The sequence below is a fragment of the Ziziphus jujuba genome, chromosome 8 (assembly GCF_031755915.1).
Source record: "Ziziphus jujuba cultivar Dongzao chromosome 8, ASM3175591v1".
Taxonomy (NCBI): Eukaryota; Viridiplantae; Streptophyta; class Magnoliopsida; order Rosales; family Rhamnaceae; genus Ziziphus; species Ziziphus jujuba.
The window spans coordinates 27,718,671-27,742,817 of record NC_083386.1 but is presented as its reverse complement, the minus strand read 5'-3'; the positions used below and the strand labels follow the sequence as shown (position 1 = coordinate 27,742,817).

Here is a 24,147-nt window from a genome sequence, read left to right as displayed (position 1 = left end):
CTGAAGCATAACCCGACGAGGACGTCGTCTGTTTCAGGTGGGGCAGGTTTGTCAGGACCCTAGTCCCTCGGCATGGCCATGGCATGGTTTGTCTTGCACCATGCCAAGGCAAGATAAGCATGAGCGTGTGCCTGTGGTGGGCACAGCATTGGCAAGCAAGATTCGGTGTTATGCTGTGTTGGTGCATGGCAAGGCATGGCATGGGCTGGTGCCCAGCGTGCCTCAGTTGGTGAAGTGCTGTGTGGGTGCGCAGCAAGGCATGACATGGGCTGGTGCCCAGCTTGCCTTAGTGATGACATGTTGTGGTGTGTGTGTCGGATGTGTGGTGCATGGCTGAGCGTTGGCACGGGTTAGTGCCAAGACGGCGTGATGGGCGCACACTGCATGAGTAGGCATGCAGGTGTGTGGGCGCAGGCCAGTGCATGGACACAAGAGATGGTGTGGCAGTCTTGTCGTGCAGACATGCAGGCTGCGCGCAAGTGCTTAGCCTCAGGCAGGTGCGCGGAGCACGTCGGGTGCGCACGCAGAGACGAGCGCCAGGCGCACGGGCAGCGTCTGACGCAGATGTGCAGCACATGTTGGGCGCGCGCACAGGCGTAGGTGGCAGGCGCACGGGCAGCGCCTGGCACATGTGCGCGTTGGTGTTGGCTCGTCTGCGCAGGGGCGCGAAGTGCTGGCGCGAGGCGTTGGCGCGCGGGCGTGCTTGGGGCGCGAAGAGCTGGCGCGTAACCCTGTCTGTGCGCGGGCTGTGGGCTGCATGGCAGGCGAGCAGGCAGGTTTCAGAGGGCTGTGTCTGCATGCCACACGTGGGCACCATGCACTTGCTGGGCTGACTTGGTTGAGCGGTTTCCAACGGTTACGAGCGGTTGGACTTGTTGGATGGTTTGGTGGCCTTCATGCAAGGGTGTTGGAGACCTAGTCCTTTGAGGTGGCACGAGAAGACATGAGACAGCATGTCATGAGCAGTTGGCGAGGCAACTGCAAGGCCAGGTGGCACGAGAAGACATGAGACAGCATGTCATGAGCAGTTGGCGAGGCAACTGCAAGGCCAGGTGGCTTGATTGTGGATGGTCCAGCATACCCATGGCAGTTAGGGTTGTTAACTGCCAATTTTGTGAGTGTAATGCTGGAACCATGCTTGAGACACCAAGAGTGTGTATTGTGGTGATCCTTGCATTGGTTCTTGGCCGGATTCCTTATTCTTAATGAGATAAAGAAAAGGTTGGGGTGGTCCCCGTAAATATTGGTGTTGCTTTGTATTGCCTTGTGTTGTGATTGTGTTGCTTGTTGTTTGCTTGGTGGCATTGGTTGCTGTGTGAAAACCTCGGTTTATTGAAGGGATTATTGAGTAGGCTGACTAAGGAGGAGTTCCTTAGGCCGCACAAAGGCAGAAAAATTTGATTTGAATTTTAGCCCTTGTGACATATAATTATCAGATTCAACTATACTTTTTGTTGTGCTAAAAAAAAAAAAAAAAACCATACTTTTTGCTAGAATAATACAAAAAGAAAATTATTATGTTATAATACTTTTTTTAATCAGATTTAACTATATTTTTTATTAAAATAAATACGAAAAGAAAATTATAGTGTTGCTATAATTTTTTATTAGTTTCAACAATACTTTTTCTATTAGAATAAATTCAAAAAGAGAATAGTTAATACAACAAAAACAAAAAAAAAAAAAAGCATGAAGTAATTATAGTTTTATCAGATTCAAAATATACTAAAAAAAACTACTAAACATGAAAAAACGGTGATAAAAAAAAAAATCAAAAAACCGTTTTCATAGTAAAAATAATCTTAAAATAAATTTTATTAGCTTTAAAAATGAAATATTTGTTTTTGATCCCAATAAAAACTAAATATTTAAATTTTATTAATATTCTTTTAGTATAGAAAAATCTTACAAACATAAATAATGGAAATAAAACAAAATGTGAAAAAGAAAATCTCAATTCACAACCACAAGATAAAAACTGGACAAATGAAATTTCACAAAACTTGACATTGCTAGTTTGTGGAACAAATAATTTTACTCACCTTAATGCCATGCCAAAAGAAAAAGAGAGGCTAGAGATAGAAAGCTTGGAGTAGAAGAGATAAAGTGTAAAACTAGAGAAATTGTAAAGAATGAAAGTGTGGGGAGAGATAAAGTAGAGAGAGAAAGTTTAGAGATAAACTAAAAGCAGAGTAAAAGTAAAAAGAGCAGAGAAAGGATGTAGTGAAACTGAAGAAAAAAAAAATGTGAGAAAAATGTGGAAAGAGAATGCTGATTGTAGAGTGAAGAGAGACCAAATAAATAGAGAGATATTTAGAGAAAAAGTAGGGAGAGAATGAAAGAAGAGGATAACTAACTAAATAGTGATGAAAGTGGGAAGAGAGAAAAGAAAATGGAGAAAGAAATGGGAGAAGAGAAAATAGATAGGAAAGAAAGCAGAGAGTTTTTTTTTTTTTTTTTTTTTAATATCATGTATTTTACCTTGTCTATATATAAAAAATAATTTCTTATTTATTTCTTTTTTGTTTGATTTTATCTAATGAAATTCTTCAATCTTGATGAAATCTAATTTTGCATAAAATTTATTCTAAACTTAACATAAAATTGTTCAAAACATAAATATCAATATTAGGTTCAAAACATACACGCCTAAAATTGTTCCACTAAAAAACCAATCAAATCAAACTTACTAAAAAAAAAAAAAAAAACAAAACAAAAAAGAAGAATTATACATATTGCATATATAGATTAACAAGACCATATTTGCAATTGAAGGCACACGCATAAACTTGTTACATAAATAGACGTTATCAACAAGTACATATTATAACAATAGCATATGCAATCGAAGGCAGCGCATTAACAATTCCTATACTTTTCTTAAATCACTGACTCTTTGTTGCCTTCACAAATTAAATCAATATGTTATAACAATTAGCTCTTGACTTTCACTTTTTTTTTTTTAAAGGAAAAAAAAAAGTTTGATTTGAGAACACACATGTTCATTTTTCATATACTTTTTTTTGTTTTTGTCCATTTATATGGATATCTATTTAGTACCTATGGTCTTTCTCAATTTCTCTGTTCACTAAGTAAGATTTTTCTCGTTTATACACAGTTACATTTTTGCTCTTCGAAATCCTTACGTTTCTTCTATTGTCTTCATCATTTTTAGCATAAATCTCATTCAATTCACTGAACAGAATAAAAGTGTGTCTAACTATATGATAATGATTTACCAAAATAAAAATATAAATGATAAAGATACAAAATGCCGATCCATGTCAGATAAAAATATTAATGTTAATCAGAGAGAGAAATAATCCATAATCGACTGCAAATAGATGGAAGGATCGTGCCAAAAAGTTGTGATGACACTATGTGATGAAGAATTTTACATCGCTCATAGATTATATATGTTCAGAATCCCAAAAATTAAAATCTTAAATGGTTCAAAGACTATATGTTATATAGAGAGGATCGCCAAAAGTTAGAGGCTTAGGGATTGTTATTTATGTAGTGTCAAAAATATAGTATTTGGGGCCGAATTCGAGACACAGGAGAAGAATTCGAGGGACTTCTTGTAAATAATCAAATATGGATAGTATTTGGAAAATAAACAAATAACTACAAGAAAGAAAAGAAGTAAAAAAAAACAGCATATTTTCTTTGATTTATAATTTATAACAAGTCAAAAGGCATGGATGTGTCGACAGTCGCTTAACATGCCAGGCCCCAAGCATACTCTTTTGACTCTTTGTTTCTCTGCATATTAGGAAGTGATAATAAACAACTCATATATTACAATATCAAAAACCAATTTAAAAACCCGCATTTAATTTAGACCAAGAAAATTCCGATTACAATTTATTGTTAAAATTATAGCAGCAAGAAAATTACAACAAAAAGATTAGCCAAACATTAATGTAAACTGACGCTACTTCCAAATATGGAAAACAAAAAACAAAAATAAAAAATAAAAAAAATCACCACCTTTACATTTTGAGACACTTCTACCTTCCTCTTTTCTACCTCTCCCATGGATTCTCCTGCAACTCAAGTAGTAACCTTCCAAAATCACCATGGAAACACCAAAACCATCCACCATCCAATAACCATGGTGGTTGGAGAGCTGCCATTTTTATCATCTGTGTGCTACAATAAATAAACAAATAAATAAATAAATAAGCTGATCTTCTTTCTTCTATTCTCTCAGCTCTTTTTCCTCAATTTACTTTTTCCTTTAATTCTTTTTTTTTTCTTTTTTGCTGAATTTTTCTCTCTCCATTAATTACAGTCATCGAAATAGCAGAGCGGTTTACGTTTTATGGCCTCTCCGGAAACTAATAACCTTCCTCACAAAAGAGCTCAACCAGTCCACACCGACGGCAGCCAAAAACGTCAACACGTGGCTCGGCGTCACCTCCTTCTGTCCGTTCCTCGGCGCCTTCATGGCTGACTCCTTTCTCGGCCGCTTCCGGACCATTCTCATCTCCTCCATCATTTACTGCATGGTAACTCTACGTGAATCTATTTTACATGTAATAAGTATTATAGTGCCCAAACTAAGCCAATTATAATTGATTTGTATTATAGTGCCCAAACTAAGCCAATTATAATTGATTTGCTAAGGAAATCAGATTTCTAATTTTGCATACGGATTGTGTCGGGTACAGCACATACATGTTATGTTCCAAAATTATGTATAACTATTGCCATGTAAAGATAAGAGTATAACGCTAAGGATTGGCCTTCTGTGAGGGATCGAATTTTAGCATGCCAAGCTCAAAATAAATTAGAAAAATAAATAAATAAAAGACAAGAGTGGTTACTAATTTGAAGACAGAAGAGAGTAGAAGAAACTTCAATTGGGTAATATTTCCATCAAAATTTGGAATTTTCATTTGTTCAAGAATTGTTAACATTGTATTTTCTATTTTTATTATAACGTAATTACATCTCTCTATTTGAAATTAAATGAGTATTAAATAATTCTTATTATATCCTCCATACAATTTTCTGTGTTGACTTGCCACAGTCAACTTAGCACTCTTTTGGGGATAGTTTGGTGAATCCATATGTATAGACATGTCTTATATCCAAGCTACATGCCAATTTTTTCAAAATTTTATGAAAATTGTAAAATTTCATTTCACAAAAAGGGTAAAAACTACTTAATTTGCCAGAGTTTTTCTTTGCCATACGTTTCATAATTTTATGAAAACTATAAAATTTCATTTCACAAAAAGGGTAAAAACAACTTAATTTGCCACAGTTTTTCTTGGCCATAATTGAAACCTCGAGTTAAAAACAACTTGAGTTATTTTTCCACACAACATAGGTAGAAAAAGGACTAGAAAAACAAAATATCATTTTTCAAAGATTACATATAATAATATGCATCAGTAGTTGAAGACTGATTGAAAGCAGCATTCTTTGAGTTGAGGTATGCAGGATTTGGCATTAATGGCGATTAATGGGGCGTAAGCGGTGGTTCTTATTTGAAGATCCTTGCAAGTTCCCAATATTGACATGCTTAGACTTGATAGACTTCCCTGCGTGTTTGCGACGCCAGAGTGCTTGTATGACTGAAACTGCCAAAAGCTGCCACCGCTCCACCTGACTGCCATGAGAAATATTGGAGGAGGAGGAGGAGGAGGAGGAGTAGGGGCTCAACCTTTTGAAATGCCACCAGTACCTTTTCACTGCATTCAGCAAATCATTGGCTTTAAGAACAAAGCCTTCAACTTTTGTATGGCACATAACATTCACGGTTGATATGGGAAACTCTGTAAAGGACAAATGAGTAAGCGACCATTCCAGAAGTTCTTCTCCATGATAATCTCCTTTCTTCAGACGCCTCATACTACCGCTGCTGGTGGAGAAAATACTTTTACTATTACTATTACTACCACTGCTACTAGTACTACGACTGCTTGTGAATGCCAATATGGTGCCTTGTGTAATGAAGAACATCTGATGCATTGGATCTCCATCTCGAATGATGTAAGAATTCTCACCATAGATCACTGGCTTTAGATGGGAGCAGATTTCTTCCAACACTGATTCCTTCATATTTTGAAACACCTGAACCTAGCTTGAACAACAAGTAATTAAAAAAGCACTAATTAATAATGGCTACTAAAGATTAATTAATTAATACTCATGGAGGTGTAGTTTTGATTTTGTTAGGGAGAGATTCATACTTACTTTCCTTAGTATTTTAATGCAGAGATGACGTTTTATGTTCACTCTATGAACCGGGGGAAGTAAGGAGAAGAGATTCTGCACATCGATATCTCTGTTTTCCTTCTCCAATTTGTGTTGTACCTTTTCCACTATCACTGGCCTCAGATGCTTAGGAAGGTTGTTTTTTTCTATCCACATGTCTATGTCTAGCATTTTCGATTTCATCTTCCGTCTTACCTCCTCAGATCTTGTAGTTGCTAATTGCATATATAACTGTAGATATATATATGTCACCACAGGAGCTTCATCTCATTAGATATTGAACTGTATATCTTACTATAAAATTGAATGTAAAACAAAATGGATCAAGCACTAGACCTGGATGTTTCCAATGAGATACAAGAAGAGTAGCAAGCCAATGATTGAAATAGCAATGGCAAAGCAGTTTTCCCACACATATTTACTTGTTTCCAGGTTTTCACCAAGAGAACTGCCAAAATTGATCATCCACCAATTATATATCAGTTACTAGTATATGCTACGTCTAAATAAATATTATGCACAATTGGGTAATTTAAAGGGTCTTGTATTTCAAATATTATATATGTGTGTGTGTATATATATATATATATATGTGTATGTGTGTACCTCAGATTCCGGAGGCCCCACCAGAAACTGTAAAATAACTTCTCTTGAAAATTTGTGGTGGGCTCCACGATACGGGACTCCAAGGCATCAAGAAAAATTCCAAAATCGAAAGCTGTTGCGTTTGGTTCATTTATAGGACAAGATCCATCTAGTAACGCCTTATAATCGCTTGAATTATCGTGCTTGTCAGGGCATTTATAAATTCGACATCCAGCATAAGTTTCATTTTTTCGACAGGTTTGTTTCCAGCATGATGTTTGTCTCTGAATAGAAAAAAAGTACCAAAAGCCTCCAAGTACCTAAATAGAAAACATCATTAACAAATTAAGAAATAGCTATATATATAATTATATATTTAGTAAAACAAAAGTAATTAATCAAGCGAAAATGGTGATTAATTAATTTAGGCTTACATGGCTTGCAAGAACATAGATAAAAAGGTTGAAAGCACCCTTGACCCATAAGGTTCCAGCCAGTTTGTCTGAACTCTTTGTAAATTCCAAACTTGAAAGGTAGATTCGTAACACCCTTGGCACATATTGTGCGAGAATAATAGCGTTCATAAACCTTTTCGAATCGAAAGATAACCACTTATCCTTCCACATTAAAACCAACATTGCTACCTGGAAATCTACAAATAATTAGTCTCTTAAAAATCTTTTGGCTCCAATTAACTATGTAGTTTTCTATGATTAATTAATTTATATATATATATATAACCATTATGTTATCAGGGTATCCTGATGAATTTTCATGTGGACTTGCATTACACAATATTTTGCAGGACATTTTTTTCCCATTACACATTTCATGAGTTTTTTCCTGCACCATGTTGCAGGATGCAATTCTGTACCAATTTCACTAAGGTATCCTGATAAGAGACGAATTATATATATATATAAAAATAATATTAATACCTGAGGAACGGGAAGAACAGCAAGAAAGTCGACAAGGACGTAAAACCAGGAAAGTCTCCTAGCTATTCCAAAAGTATTCTTAAGGAATTCACCTTTTTTCCCCACAAAAGATGGATCATCTCTTTTTAAAGCTTGGGAAGCTTTAACAACGAAATAAATGATGTCTGTTACATAAGTTAAATCCATTAGCAATCGGAAAATGATAGCTAAAATCTTCAACTTGTTGTCCATCCCTAGGCACTTGTTGCTCTGATCTATCATAGGAATATAGAAGAAGAGAGGGTCCAAGGACACTGCCACCACGCATGCCAATATAAATATTTTATTCCACATCTTTTGAAATTGAACCATTTGATCCCCTTCTTTAACTGAGTTGTTGAATTTTGACGACTCTTTTTCATGAGGTGCTGTTTTGTGAAAAGGTTCCGAGAAGGTACTCGGTACATAACTCCATTCAGGACCACTTGACAAGAAAGAGCAAGTGAAGAAAAAAAAAAAAAAAGATTTAGATTCAAATCTTTATTAGGGATGTGTTAAAAAAATAAAAATAAAAACTGACTAATCGATGAACCATTCCATTGCAATCTAATTTAATTTGTTTGAATCAATAAAAAAGTCCGAATTGCTATCCAAAATTTGAAACAAAAAGGCTAAAAGTTTTTTAAAAAGCCCAAAAAAATTTTAAAAAGCCCAAGCCCAAAACCGATCATCCAAATTGATCCAAACATATTATTAATTGAATTAGATTGAATTGAATTTTATGTATAGATTAATTTAGTTTGGATTAAAAAAATCAAACTGAATAATAATTAAATTGGTTTGGTTTTTCTCAAATTAGGTCAATTTGGACATATGAACACCCTTATCTTTCATGGCCAAGGATTATAAAAATAACAAAACTAAGGTGTCGTTTGATAACATAATGGTTTTTAATTTTTTTTTTTTATCTAATTTACCTATATTAAAGTGTTAGCTAATGAAGGTTATGGTTTGTTAAATATTTTAAACAACTATAAATGCTAATGAAGAAAAAAAAATCAAAAATAAAAAACTAACAAAATTTAATTTGAAGTTGTGTTCAACTTAGTGTTACTTTTTTTTTTTTCGGATTTTCTTAACTTTATAATCAATTAGATGCTGAAAAACTCTAACCACTATTAGTTAACACTTGATATAGAGAAAAATTAAAAAAACTAAAAACCAACTACATCACCAAGTGACACCTTTAATAAAAAATAAATAAATAAATGTTTTCAGTTTTTCAATAGTGCTATAGGACCAGCCTTTAGGACCTGTTTGTTAAACAGGATTAGATAGAATACTATTTTAATTCTTGTCCAATTAAATTAGACTATTCATGAAATAGTCCTTCAACAAACGGGTCTTTAGAATCAATGCAATCATAACGTTGGTTTTTTAAATATCAGCTGAAAATGGAATCATCATCATGAAAAGTAGTACTCTAGATGTTATTACCTCTCGGTATCCATAGGATGCATGGCCTTCTTAAGCAAACAGACCAAAGAACTTTTAGAACGTCAACTCCTGCAATCAAGGAAGACGTACTTACGTAGCTCCGAGTAACACCATATTTCTATTCTAATATTTCTTTCTTAAAAAAAAAAAAAAAAAAAAAAACTGAATTTATATAAATACAACATAACTGTACTAACAGATCAAGCAATTATCCTCATCATCATTTTACCTTCAACTCAAGCAAGTAATTAATAAAGCAAACAAATAAGCAACAAGAGCAGAGAAAATATATCACCAGCATGCCAATCAAAGCTTTGTCTACAAATTTAAATATGCTGTCCAAATTTAAGATCATTAATTCACTTGGTACCTAAACTTACCCGCGGATTATACAAAGGAAAGACTAGATATGTCTTACTGACTGAATTCTTAACTTGGTCAATATAGTGGTTGGGTTTAGAGAAAGGAAAGAGAATAAGAGAAACTACTGCAATTTATTCAGGACATGAGCTAGCAATTGCAATATACATTACCAGTGAATTAGTAAGACTTCTCCAAGTCTTTTTTTATTTTTATTTTGAAGACTTCTTCAAGTCTTGGTCAACATGTCTTTTGCAAAAGTTCCTTTTTTCATTATCAGCCAACCAAAACCTAATATTATTTGCAGTGGAAAATGACATTTTGTGAACAGTGACTTGCTCACTCCAATGATCATATATGTACCTCTCACCATGTGAAACACATTATTGCGACAAAGAGATAGAAATATGGAAAAAGCAGAGATAAAGTAATGATCGATCACAAACTTTAATAAACACGCCTACGTCAAAAGAAAAACAATTGGATCCACCACCTTATGAATGTATGTGGGTGTCAAAAATAATACCATTAGAATAACCTTATTTGGCGAATAACAAAACAATTAGACTTTGCATGTATAGAATTCATTATATAACATTTGGAACCATTCGAAGCATAAAGTGACAGTATGGTTGCAAGAGCATGTTGCACCGAAAAAAAAAAAAAAAAAAAAGAAGGGAAAAATGGTTGGTAGGGCATGCATTTTTTCCTGACTAAAAGGTTGGTTACAACTAAAAATATCTTTTTGCATCAAGACTTTTAGTCATAAACCTTTTTGTTATATAACCAAAATAAATAATTAAATCCTATATTTTTATTTTTTAAGTGTAAATCATGTCCTTGTTGCATCTCCATGGATTTGATTATAAGAGTGTGATTAATTTAGTAATTTGGTAAAGTAAGTGTTTGAACTAAACCATTTATAAATTTGTATAAACTGAATTATTATTAATCAAACAAAATATTAAAATACTTCTAAAAATAGAAAAATCTAACCTTCCATCTGCTCCAATCCCTTCTAGGATTACCCTGACTGCGAGGTAACCTTTAACCATAACTAATCTTTACAGTTATCTATACCGAGAAATTATTGCTTATAAAACTTCTGAATTTGGCTCCTGATGATTGTTATTATATGGATAACACCATTTTGAACTCCATCCATTAACGGAATCGTTAATAAATCTTTGCAGTCGAAAACAGAATACTTGTCTTCGACTACATGCATTTAACTACGCCAAGCAAATCTTTTTTTTTTTTCTTTTTTTTCTTTTTCTTTTTTTTTGTGTGGGTGTAATTAGTATTATAATGCCCAAAGTAAGCCAACTATCAGTGATTTTATAAGGAAATCAGATTTCTAATTTTCCATACGTATGCTTTGAGTGATTGAAGCACATGTATGATATGTTCTACAATTACAACACACAGGCAGATTTGAAAACAGAAAAGATTGTGGATAAACTAAAATTATTTGGGTTCAATTTCCATCAGATTTTGCAACCAGCAGCACTGAAACAAATATGCCAAAACAAATTAAAACAGGTTACAAAAAACAAAGTTCTTTGATTTGGATTGTCTTATATCAAACTAAACTCATACAATGACAAATTCATCAAGCGTGGCAAACTTCAAGCATTAACATATACATAAACAAAGAAACAGAGCCCTGTTTTCTTCATTTTTTATCCAACAAGATCTTATAAATAAAACATGTATGTAGAAAAGTGACTTAAAAAAAACAAAATCTTGATTCCAAACATTTTACATAATAATACGCAACCGCAATTGATAATTTCAATGTAGTCTATGAGTTGTAGTAAATGCAGGAATCAGACAAGGGCATCAATATTTAATGGCGAGTAATGGAGCGTAGCCGGCGGTACTTATTCAAAGATTGTTGCAGGTTACCACCATAGACACTTTTAGAATAGTTGATAGGCTTCTTTGCCTGTTTGCGGCGCCAGAGTGTTTGTATGACTGAAACTGCCAAAGACTCCCACCGCTCCACCTGACGATGAGAAACTCTGGAGTAAGGGTTCATCCTTCTGAAATGCCACCAGTATCTTTTCACTGCATTCAGCAAATCATTGGCTTTCAGAACAAAGCCTTCAACTTTTGTATGGCACACAGCATTCGAGGTTGATATGGGAAACTCCGCAAAGGAAAAATGAGTGAGCGACCACTCCAGAAGTTCTTCTCCATGATAATCTCCTTTCCTTAGACGCTTCATACTAACACTGCTTGAGCATCTAATAATGCTATTACTAGTACTGCTACTAGTTCCAGCATTGGTATTATAAGCACTGCTGCTTGTGAAATCCAAAACCGTGCCTTGTGTGATGAAAAGCATACGATCAAGTGGGTGTCCCTCACGGATGATATAACTATTCTCAGCGTATGTCACCGGTTTTAGATGGGCGCAGATATCTTCTAACACCGATTCCTTCATATTCTGAAACACCCGCACCTAGCTTCAACACCAATTTAACAGCATTATTAATATGGCCAAGCTAAATGATTACTATATGATGTAACTATTCTCATAGTCAGGGTGTTGTATTGTTGTGAGATATTCACTCTTACTTTTCTTAGTATTTTAATGCAGAGAAGTTGCTTTATGGACTTGCAATCAGCAGCAGGAAGTACAGATAACAGATTCTCCACATCAACATCTTTGTTTTGATCCTCCAATTTGCTTTGTACCATTTTCCCGAACACTGTCTTCCAAGACTTAGGAAGTTCGTTTTTGTTAATCCACGCTTCAATGTCTAGCATCTTCAATTTCATCTTCTGTTTTACCTCCTCGGATCTTGAAGTTGCCAATTGCATATATAACTGTGCCTCATATAGCCCACAACAGCAAAAGTATGAGGATGCATGATACATATATAAGTGTGTGTGTGTGTGTGTGTGTGTGTGTGTGTCTGTGATATAGTTATTATTGAAATAGAATACAAAATGGATCAAGCACTAAACCTGGATGTTTCCAATCAGATACAAGAATAGTAGCAAACCAATGATTGAAATAGAAACCGCAAAGCAGTTTTCCCACACATAGGTACTTGTTTCCAGATTATCACCCACAGAACTGCATGCCAAAATTCATGCACCAATTATTATAACATAAATGACTAAATAAAGTTGCAGAACTTGAGTAATTTGAAGGATCTTATATTATTTATGTGCATAACTCAGATGTCGGAGGCCCCACCAAAAACAATAGAACAACTTCCGTGGAAAATCTTTTGACTCCACAATGCCCGAGTCCAAGGCATCAAGAAATATTCCAAAATCGAAGCTGGTCGTGTTTGGTTTATTTATAGGACAAGAAGTATTTTCATCACAGTTATGAACACTAACTGCACATGGATCAGTTCTATTTTTACAGGCTTGTTTCCAGCATGATGTTTCTCTTTGAATAGAAAAGAGGTACCAAAAGTTTCCCAGTACCTATTATACATATATGTATATATAACAACAACAACCAAGAATAATAATAACGCAAATATATTAATTAACTAGATCTATTTTTCAATTTTTATTTAATTAATTAAATTTTAGACTTACATGGCTAGCAAGAATATAAAGAAAAATGTTGAAAGCACCCCTGACCCACAAAGTTCCAGCCAGTACGTCTGCAGTCTTTCTAAATTCAGCACAAGAAAGGTAGATTCGAAAAATTCTAGGTACATATTGTACGAGAATAACCACGTTCAGAAACGTCTTTGAATCCAAAGATGAACTTGATTCTCTCCTCACTTTTGGAAATAAATTCAATACTGCTACCTGGAAAATCTATATATAATCAGTCTCCTTTTTAATCTTTTTACTAACCTTGATTGATTACGTTATTATGAAATATTAATACCTGTGGAACATGAATAACAGCAAGAAAGTCAATGAGGATGTGAAACCAGGAAAGCCTCCTAGCCATTCCCAAAGCATACTTGAGGAATTCACCTTTTTTCCACACAAGTGATGGCTCTTCTATCTTCAAATCCTGAGAAGCTTTAGCTACGTAATAAACAATGTCCATTATATAAGCTAAGTCAGTGAGCAACCGGAAAACAATAGCTAAAGCCTTCAACCATCCCAACACACTTGTCCTTCTGATTTATCATAGGAATATAAAAGAATAAAGGGTCCATAAACACCGCCACCACACATGCCAATACAAATATCTTATTCCATATTCTTTGAAAATCAGTCTGTCTTTCCTCTTTGAACAGGTCTTCAAATTTCGACAATCAGAATTTCAACTGGTTTTCTAACAAGGTACTTCTTTCTTAAAAGACTGCGAAAATGTACTCGGTACATAACTCCATACAGGACCCGTTGCCATGCCAAATAAAAATATAAACAAATTAGAGGCACATAAATTCGCATCCATTGGCAAACAAAGAGGAAGAAGGAAACTAACCTTGCATCTCTCTCATCCTGAATATCCATGCTTTGTAATATTGAAATGTCTGTGTATTTAAAAAAGGTTTCCAAACTTGGAGTTTATAGTATTATATGTATGTATGGATTTGACTTCATATAACAAAGTTCTACCAACTCTAAGGCCAAAATTTAAGCATCTGGATTATAAGATAGAGAAACATGAAAAAAGTTGGCCATAATAAGTATTGATTCTAACACTTTGCTTACAAAACAGAGCAAGTAGAAACAGAGTAAATATCAATATGCAAGTAGTAGAAGTGAACCTGTATATCAGCTTAGTGGGCTTCAGCCTGGGTAAAGGAGAGCAGGAGTTTTTCAAGGACTTGTTCTGTAACTCCTAGCTTAAATCATACTTGATTGAATACAAGATAGAACATTCCGTTTACCAATCTATAAATGGTACCTGAAGACATAAGTGAAAACTAACATAATTTTAAAATTTTATGGAGTTGCGTCACCATCGAAAATGATGTTCCTCATTCTCATTAGCCATTAGGATTGACTTCTGCAAGAGAAAATGAAAGGTTTTTTTTTTTTTCATGTACCAAATTGTTAGTATAGTATTTGATAACATAACATTCTTGTCCTAATTCTTTTCTTTTGTTTTTGTTTTTGTTTTTTTCTTTTTTCTTTTTTCCTAATACTTCCTTTTTTCTTTTTTCTTTTTTCTTTTTCTTTTTTTTTTTTTTTTTTTTTTTTTGCCAACTTAAAACTAATTGAAATTCTAGTTAGACTACACGGCATAACTCCAAAAAAACAATCGGGAATTTCCATATAAAAAAATAGATAATATACAGACCTTGGACACTTAACAAACTGTAGCTTATATCTTAAAATAGTTGCATTTTACATGTTATACAACAAAAACATGCATATAATCAATCGCTACTCTCTTGTAACTATCGTTCTTCCGAAGTGAAATCAGGCTCTGCAGGCTTCTGAAGCAACATGGGTGGTATTCTCTCAGGAACCCTTGCCTTCCGTGTACTATTACGCCTTAAAGCACGGAGTGCATTAGCAGCAAATCGTGAGGCATAGATGGTGGCACCTAAACTTGGTGAGCTGCCACCAGCCCTGGCCAGTGCATCTTGCAACCTATTCTCCTCTTCACGAAGAGACTCTTCGAGTTTCTTCTTACTATAGCGGCGCCATGCTGCTTGAATGAAACAAGCAGCCCAAGTCCTCCACTGCTGAGAGTAAAACCTGAAAGTGTGGCGGAGCTGCTTGCTGTGAAGCCGCCGGAATTGAGAGGCTACAAACTTCAAATCTTCTGCCTTTAATGCAAAGGCTTCAACTTCTGTGAGGGCTTGGACAGTTCTGGTTGAGATAGGAAGATTAGATGAGGAGTGGGGATCCAATGCCCATGTAAGAAGTTCTTCTCCACAGAAGTCACCGGCTTTGAGATATTCAGAGTTGAAGAAACCTGTTCTTCCACCATTCGTAGTCATAGTCAGTAGCCTGCCTCGCATAATGAAAAGCATCTCATCAACTGGGTCTCCCTCTCGAACAATGTAGCTTTCCTCTGTGTAAAGCACTGGCTTGAGACGGTCACACAATGCATCCAGTAACTGTTCATCCAATTTTTCAAACATTGGCACCTAAAACAAATCCAAGAAAATCAGTCAAATTCATTTTCTAGTGATTATCAAATACGCATGCCAAATCACTTGAGAGAGAATTCAATAAGATCTATGACCTCCCATCTCTCTAGGCTTTATATATTTTAGCAGCCACTTAACTATATAAAAGAGTACAGAAACTCTTACAAAGAAACAACAGAAAAAAAATGAGGAACTTACTCTCATGAGCAAAGCCAAGCAGAGATGGCGCTTTATGTCCCTTCTAAGATCCTTTGGAAGATTACAGATTAGATTCTCTTCATCCACACCCCTGGTTTCCTGCCATTTGTATTGTTCATACCGCCTAATGCGTTCCCTCAGATTCTCAGGGAGCAATCGGTGGGCCATCCATTGTTCTGCATCTCTTCTTTTCACTCTCATCTCCTCCAATCTTGTAGTTGTGGACTGTAAATATGTCTGTTTTTTTTTTTTTTTTAATAAAAAAAATAAATTAAAAAATTAAAAATTAAAAAAAAAAAACAAAAAAAAAAAAAAAAAAAAAAAAACTTAAGCACATCAAGACCTCAAATATATCGTGCTCATAACAACAAAGTATGTTAACTCCAACCTATTTGTTTTATCCTTGTAAACGGTTTATACATAACAACTTAGCTTGGCCAAATGTAACTTGGCTATCAAAGTTACCACTAGCACCATTGCTTCAGAGAAAATTGAAGACAATTACATGAGGCAGGGATAAAGCATGAATCCCAAAAAGCAACATCAAGAAAATAAACAAACTTTTTAGTGTGAGAAAGAAAGTTTGCTTCACTCTTTTGGGTACAGTTTGAATTTTCATCTGACAGAAAGTTTAACATATTTTTACTTTCGAAAGTGACCATGTTCTATAATGCTTTGTCAGAACGTACAAGCATGCCTATGGTCTAACTGGATGCTAGATCAGCAAAATCTAGCAAATTGGGTTCAGAAGTAGGCATCTAATATTTATGTAGCATCAGAGGATTGAGGTAGTTTTTATTCAAATTTCGGTAAGCATCATGAAGTCTAAAACTGACATTTTCAAGATTGGGAGTCTCATTACTTTCAATTGAGCTATTGAAAAATCATTTTACCTTTTTAGTTCGAACTTTAGATCAGATATAATGCTCATAGGCTGTATGACATGACTATTATATATTCAATGAAACACAGTACATACTAACCTGCATATTTCCTATAAGGAATGAGAATAGCACCAACCCAGCAATGGAAATGAAGACTGCAAAGCAGATTTCCCAGACATAGGTACTAGTTTCAAGGTTTTGACCAAGAGAACTGCAAATTAAAAACAACTAGCATAAATTACCATATACTAGTCTATAAATAAGTCAGCTGCTCTCATCACTGGGAATTGCAAACACACACAAGAGGAATCCCACAATTAAGACTTGGACATAGAACACAAATAAACCAACAATTCCCATTTATTGTGCTGGTACTGTATTTAAAATAATTTTCAACAGAAAGATAGTCTCTGAAAATAAATATGATATATTCACTTCATTGATTCACACCTTTTAATCAGCAATCTATATATATATATATATATATGTACACATCTGAAGAGGAGTTTTGTATGAGCACACCTCAAATTTCGCAGGCCCCACCAGAAACAATAGAACAACTTCTGAGGAAAATCAGTCGTTGAATCAACAACATGAGATTGAAGGGCATCAAGAGATATTCCGAAATTGAATTTTGGACTATCTTCTTGTATTGGACAGGAATCATTCAAAAATGTCCGCAATTGTATGTTACTCGAGTTTTCGCAATACAAAGAAGCAGTGTTACATAAAGTGTTATTCATCTCGCAGGCATCTTGCCAGCATTTGGTTTGTCGTTCGATAGAAAACAAGTACCAAAAGGCTCCGAGTACCTTGAAAAGCAAATCACTTATTAATCAGAGATAATGAAAATGGAGAGAACCACAATTCTATTTATAACAGAAGCTGTGTCAAAATCAAGGATTGGAATTTGTAAATCACAGATATAACATAAAGATACCATAAAAGAATGCCCTTATCACACTTACATGACTTGCAAGCATGTAAAGTAGAAGATTAAATGCAGCTCCTGCCCAGGCAGTTTCAGTGAGTATGCCCGATGTCCTTGTAACTTCTGTATACAGTGGATATATTCGAATGACCCTCGGTATATATTGGAACAAAACAACAAATTTCAACAAGTTCTTTGTATTCAACGATGTTGAGCCTCCCAATTTTGGAATGATAATTAAAATCACCACCTAGGCATATACCAGAGATTAAATTCCACAACCAAAACCAAATTATGCACTAATAATTGTGATCCACATAAGATATTGACTGAGTTTGGCACAAAAATATAATATCAGATACCAAGCGTAAAAAAATATTGTCTCCATTACTGCCAGATCAAGTACACATCTAACAATCAGACTATAACATGTACAATTTGTCACTCATTACGCAAAGGTTTCTCTGACTAATCAAACAAGAAAACCTGAGATGGCTCAAGGTAGCAGACATGATCAACCAAATTCACATTATAGCAAGAGCTTTCTACTTGCACCATATTTGACTGGTAAGGGCAATACATGAAGAATGCATAACGGATTGGTCCTAAAGTCCTGCTAATGGATGCACCACTAATATCATATTTTATACAGAAAAGTAATTGTTACCTGCGGGAGAGGAAGGACAGCAAGAATGTCAATTAGGAAGTAAGTTGACAGATATCTCTTTGCTATGGCCCAAGGATCTTCAACTAAAACACCTCTTCCAAATACTCGAGAAGAGGGAGCAATAAACCCAGTACGAAACTGAAAAATTATATGTGTTATATAAAATAAATCTGTGAACCAACGCAAAACACTTGCTGTGATTTCCATCTTGCCGTCCAAGTCTAAGCACTTTCTCTTATCATCAATTACTGGGACATAAAAGAACAAAGGATCCAAAGAAACTGCAATCACGCATGAGAGCACAAATATCTTATTCCACTTCTGAAGAAATGGCCCTTGTGGATCAAGAACTTTCTTCTGGGAAACCCAGCTTTTGGCCATGACACTACCAAAAGAACATGATTTCAAGGATTGCTTAATCCTTTTAATCCTCTCAGAACTAGATTCCAATCCTCTTTGAAACTTGTCTGAAACTGTGTCTATCGTTGTTCTGATTCTTCCTGGGTGTGTATCATTATTTGGAGAATATAACACCCCGGTGTTTTTCTCTGAATTCCAATCCTGAAACCTGAACATAATATTAAGCACGATCAGTAGTTTAAAACCCTACAACCACATCCCTATACATATATATATATAGGCTCGGTAACTAATCTCAGCCTTACAAGTAGACTATATTAGAACCCACAACACTACACGGTCAAATGTTAATTCTTTGTCAATGTCAATGAAGTAAGCGTCATGATGAACAAGCATGCAGTGATGGGATATTGTTAGCATAGAAACACTTAATTTATTGTAGCCCATGACAACAATTTTTTTCTGCTTTCAAAAGCAACATTTTGCTCTACTATTCAACTTCTGCAAAAGTACTTCCCTAACCCTAAGCATCAATTTCTTCCAAAAGAAAGAAAGGATGCCCCAAATGTTACAAAGAGTGAAAACTGACAAAATTTAAGTTACATGGCGTTGTAAGACTAACCTCACAAATTTATCTTGCTGGAAATTCATGACTATAGATTGTTTTAAATGGCAATCACAGATGGAAAATCAACCTCTGAATTGATTAACCCAAATAACTTGCTCATGTACCACCAAGTTCCCAAAGTCAACCCCTGAAAAAGAAAACCCAAAAAAAAAAAAAAATTGTGCAAAGGAAAAGGACAAATATTTATCATCATCAAATATAAACAGCATCCAAACAATGCGAAGAAAAGATACAAAATAAAAATCAAACTGGGTTATCAACTCGTGGTGAAAAGTTAAAGAAAGGAGCTATCAATTCTCAGCCATTAGAAACAATAAAAAGGGTTTGAGGAAAAACTAACTGAGCAGCCCATGATAGGAGTGCCAAAAGGGGATATACTTGGGTGCCAAAAACTATGCGCTTTTTTTTAATTTTTATTTTTTCTGCCAAGTCCCCAGTTTCATCCATTAAAGTTATCTCACAAATATCCCGATCGAAAATATTTTCAAAAAGTACAAACCCACTACTGCAACATCCACAGTTACATACATGCGCACAACAAAGTACATGTAAACTGTCCTTCTCGGACATACATTAGCAATATTAAATCCAAAAAAAAAATTACCATAATCGTTCAAATTTTCAAACAAAGTCAAATTACTTCTAAGAAGAAAAATATTTGAAAAAGAAAAATTCCAAAATTTCCGGAAAACTAGTTATGAAACCCGAAACTGTTTTCATAACTGTATTCAAAAAAAAAAAAAAAAAAAAAGGAAAACAAAAACAAACAGCAAACTTTTTTTTTTTTTTTAAACAAATTACAAAGCAAATCTCAAACAAAAACTGCCGAGGATAAACATACACACACACACGCACATATATATATATATATATATATAAGATGTATAATTACAAATTTTGAAAACTATTACAGGAAGGAGAAAAAAATTTAAAAATAAATAAATAAAGGAAGCATACCAAACACGAAAATCAAAGTGAGGAAACAACCAGGTTGTACATGTTGGAGAACTCGCTCATGCTTGACTGTCTAAAAGAGGAGATTTTTGAGCTTAAGAGAGAGATGGTAAAGAAGAAGAAGAAGAAGAAGGTTCGGGGAAATGTAGAGGGTGGGGTCCTCGAGTTGAATCGGGCTTTCTGAAATACCAAAGTTTCGGCTCGGAGAAAGCCCAGTTGGTGATGAGGCAAACAAACTCTTGTGGCCCCTGGGTCCCACTTCAGCTGATGCAAAAAAGAAAATAATAACAAGAACGAAAAAAAAAAAAAAATAAAAGCTTTTGTTGTCGTACGGGGTAATTTGGTAGGCGTTGTTTTCTTTCTTTACGGTTACTTTCTCTTCGTAGCGTACTTTTACCGATTAAAAGTATCCCCGCACTTTCCGCGAACACGACGGCTGGGGGCTGTTTTTTGACTCCTTTCCTTTTTCTTTTTCTGTTCTTCCCCGTTTTTATTTATTACGTACCATAAATTTAAGTGTTCTCTTCTTTTTTTTTTTTTTTTTTTTTTAAACAAAGCGTTCTCTTGAAATAAAATGTTTTTTTTTCAATTATATATATATATATATATATCAATTTTAATCTATTGAAACCAACGCCTAATAATATAATAAATGTTAAAAACTATTATTTATTCGACTAAAATTTTATTAAATTATAATATATTTCAATTTTAATTTATTAAAAATATAATTCATATAACTTTTAACAATATGATAAATGTTTTGAAAACAATATGGTAAATGTGTTTTAATCATGCTGACAGATTGATTTTTTTTTTTTCAAATCAATATGATAAATGTTAAAAATTATTATTTACTTAACTAAAATTTTACTATAAAATTATCATTTAATGTGTTTCACTTTTAATGCTTAACACCTCGATACACTTTTAGCTGGTGTTGGAAATGTATGGTTACTAATTATACATATATTATATATGTATGTATGTATATTGGTTACCTTTACTTTTTGTTATTTTGTATAATTTGGTGGCGTTTGTTTTGGTTTGGCTTTCTAGCATGGTTATTACCGGGAAAGAGACAGAGGAGAACACAGAGGATTGGGATGGGGCACGATTGGTTGGAAAAGTCAAGCACTCGGCACTGCACAGTACAGCACAGGACAAAACGCAGCCAAAGATTCTCCTATCCTGTTTGACTTTACAATATCGAAATGTCACGGGGGACTTTTTCCATCAACAGTGAATTCCCTCCAGTTACTGTTTCTGAGGTTTGTAGGGATTCGGACACGTGTCTTCCAAATTCAATCCTTTTTCTGAATTGGCGTTTAATTTTTCTTTTTCAAAGAGCGTTCAAAATATCATTTGACTCAAGTTATTGCTGTTGCATTTCTTTTTTTTTTTATTATTATTTTTTTAACATGTTTTAAGGTTTTATTTTATAAATTCGATATATATTTTAAAATGTAAAAACTACTTGTTCGTAGTTGTGTACAATTTATTCATACATTGTCATCATTCAACTCTATCTTTCTTTCTATTCTGTTTATCTATTATATTTAAAGTACAATTTATTTGTCTTTCCCTAGCCAATAATAAATCAAAAATCATTAGAAAAAAACAAAACTCAAAAAATGAATGTTTGAGTTAAAGCCTGGTCCAACGCTTTATTTCAAGTGCTTTTGAAAAATGAACACAGAGATAATGCGAAGATTCTTTAATAGAGAGTCAAATTCTTTTTCCCAATGAAATGTACATTGTTTTCATAACTTATAAGATTAAGTGCTCCAAATGGGTAGAATATAAAAATAGAGAGATAAAGAAAGTAGACGAGAAAAGCAGAAACATAAAGTCCAAAGAGAACAATAAAGTCAGAAAAAAAAAATTTGATAAGAGTACGTGTCCTTTGTTTTTTTCCTTTTATTTTTTTCTTGATATCATAGTTTAGAAATATTTGGATATTCTTGAATTTATAAACTATGTGTCTCGGTGGCCCGTGGGAACCAAAATTTGCTTTGTAGACAAAATAAACTAGAAATTTTCATCATAAATTACTATGCCAGTCGTGAGCAACTGAAGTCAGGACAAAAGAAAATTAAATACAATTTTATGTTGAGTTTGCGAAAATGCCCAACCCACTCAATAAAATTAATCAATTTGAAATATTGGGTGCGAAAATGACCCCACTCTCCGCTTATTTTATACTCAAATATACAACAACTTCAGGAATTTTCTTTTTTCCAGTCAACCAATTCCAAGCCAATTTTAAGACTTAAAATTGGTCTTTAGAATTAACAATTTTGATTGATAAGAGTCAGTTTTCTAAGTTTTCTAATACAGAACACCAGCCAATGGTAATTGGGGACTGTGACTCTTTCTTTGGGTAGAGACGGATCGAGTTTCATTGTAACTTCGAAGCGAGTCCGACACATTAAACTGTTTTAATTCATCCAATTTATTTTATATTATTTTTTACAAAAAAATATAGATATATCTTATACCATTTGTTTTTCGTATCTATTCAACGTAATGTAGAATGAAATATATTTTGTACCATTTCTTTTTCATATCTGTTCAACATAATGTAGAACTGGCGTGGACATTTATCTACAGCTTTGTGTATTTATTACGATTTTTTTACTCTGCTAGTTTGCCCCCTTCTTTTATTAATTATTATTTCATTTTCCAACATTAATTAAAAAAAAAAAAAAACAAAAACTTTGTGTATAGTTAAAGAGAGGTTGGAGTTCAATTACACATGAATCCAGTTGAAAACTATTAAAATACTAGAAGAAAAAAAAAAAAAAAACTATGTTATTGGTAAATTATATAGAATACATGATAAGCCATCATTGTCGCCTATAATAGAAAAGGTATTCATTATTCTTGCTCATGTTAGTGGTGTATAAAAATATCAACCTACTGACAAATGGAGTAATCCGACTTGTTTGAATCGGGTTGGTTTTAAAAATTTTAAATTGGTGATTGGTTCATTATAATTCAGATTCAATAATCAATAACTAATGAAATCAAACCAAATCAACCTAATTACAAATATAAAAAATTCAAAAATATAAATTTTGAAACAATTATTGATTTTGTTTTATTCAATATTTAAGGGGATATATTCAATTTAAAATTTAATGGATTTAAAATGAATTATAAACTTGAAAAGGTTTAATAAATTATTATGGAATTCTATCGATTTTAAAAAAATTCAAAAAAATTTATGGATTTTAAGTTGGATTTCATATTAACAGTTTTCTTCACAATTTCACTGTTAAAATATTTTTAAATCCATTATTTTTTTAAAATATTTTAAAATTAATAACTTTTTTAATACTACAGATTTTAAAAGAATTGTATAAAGTCTTAAGTGAATACATCTAGATTTTAATTGATTTTTATAAAATCTATCAAAATCTGAATTGAATATCATTAAACTTACTCCTTTAAAATATAAATCGAATACTTCTAAACTTTTAAAATCCTTTAAATTCTAAATTAAATACATCCCCTTATATTATTTGCATTATCTAGTTACAAAAAAAATGTAATTTATAAATTATTTTAGCTAATTTTCTATTATTTCTCATTTTGAAAATAAATATTTTGTTTTTCAAATTGTTAAAAGATTTTAATTAAAAAAAAATGGTTATTTTACACAAGTAAAAATAAAAATAAAAAATCAACTATCTAAAATTTAAATTTTACAAAATTCAAGTTAAAGGCCAATCATAAATTAATCATATAATTCAATTCAAACCGCTTATTATTGTATTAGATTAAATTGAATTTATTGTTGAAATCAATTTAGATTAAATTAAAATTACTAAAATGGTTAATAATTAGACTTAATTGGTTATTTGTGAAGATAGATCGCTTTAAACT

General features: G+C 33.5%; 2 protein-coding genes and 1 pseudogene across 2 annotated transcripts; all 3 read right to left on the bottom strand.

The window, feature by feature from the left end:
- Positions 1–5,251: 5,251 nt before the first annotated feature.
- On the bottom strand, positions 5,252–9,773 carry LOC107414573 (cyclic nucleotide-gated ion channel 1). Its single transcript, XM_016022710.4, has 8 exons — positions 9,611–9,773; positions 9,231–9,299; positions 7,755–8,217; positions 7,251–7,460; positions 6,838–7,136; positions 6,568–6,679; positions 6,211–6,462; positions 5,252–6,093 (listed from the first exon to the last, which is right to left on the bottom strand). The coding sequence occupies exons 2-8, from the start codon at positions 9,251–9,253 to the stop codon at positions 5,464–5,466; spliced, it is 1,989 nt and encodes a 662-aa protein (XP_015878196.1). The 5' UTR covers positions 9,254–9,299; positions 9,611–9,773; the 3' UTR covers positions 5,252–5,463.
- A 1,344-nt stretch (positions 9,774–11,117) lies between these two features.
- LOC107414585 (cyclic nucleotide-gated ion channel 1-like) lies at positions 11,118–13,837 on the bottom strand (annotated as a pseudogene).
- A 939-nt stretch (positions 13,838–14,776) lies between these two features.
- On the bottom strand, positions 14,777–20,455 carry LOC107414602 (cyclic nucleotide-gated ion channel 1). The gene is made up of 8 exons (XM_016022746.3): positions 20,260–20,455; positions 19,297–19,429; positions 18,315–18,882; positions 17,685–17,897; positions 17,239–17,528; positions 16,816–16,927; positions 15,833–16,069; positions 14,777–15,631 (listed from the first exon to the last, which is right to left on the bottom strand). Exons 2-8 carry the CDS (start codon positions 19,323–19,325, stop codon positions 14,933–14,935), a joined length of 2,148 nt encoding a protein of 715 aa, XP_015878232.1. The 5' UTR covers positions 19,326–19,429; positions 20,260–20,455; the 3' UTR covers positions 14,777–14,932.
- Between the last annotated feature and the right edge of the window lie 3,692 nt (positions 20,456–24,147).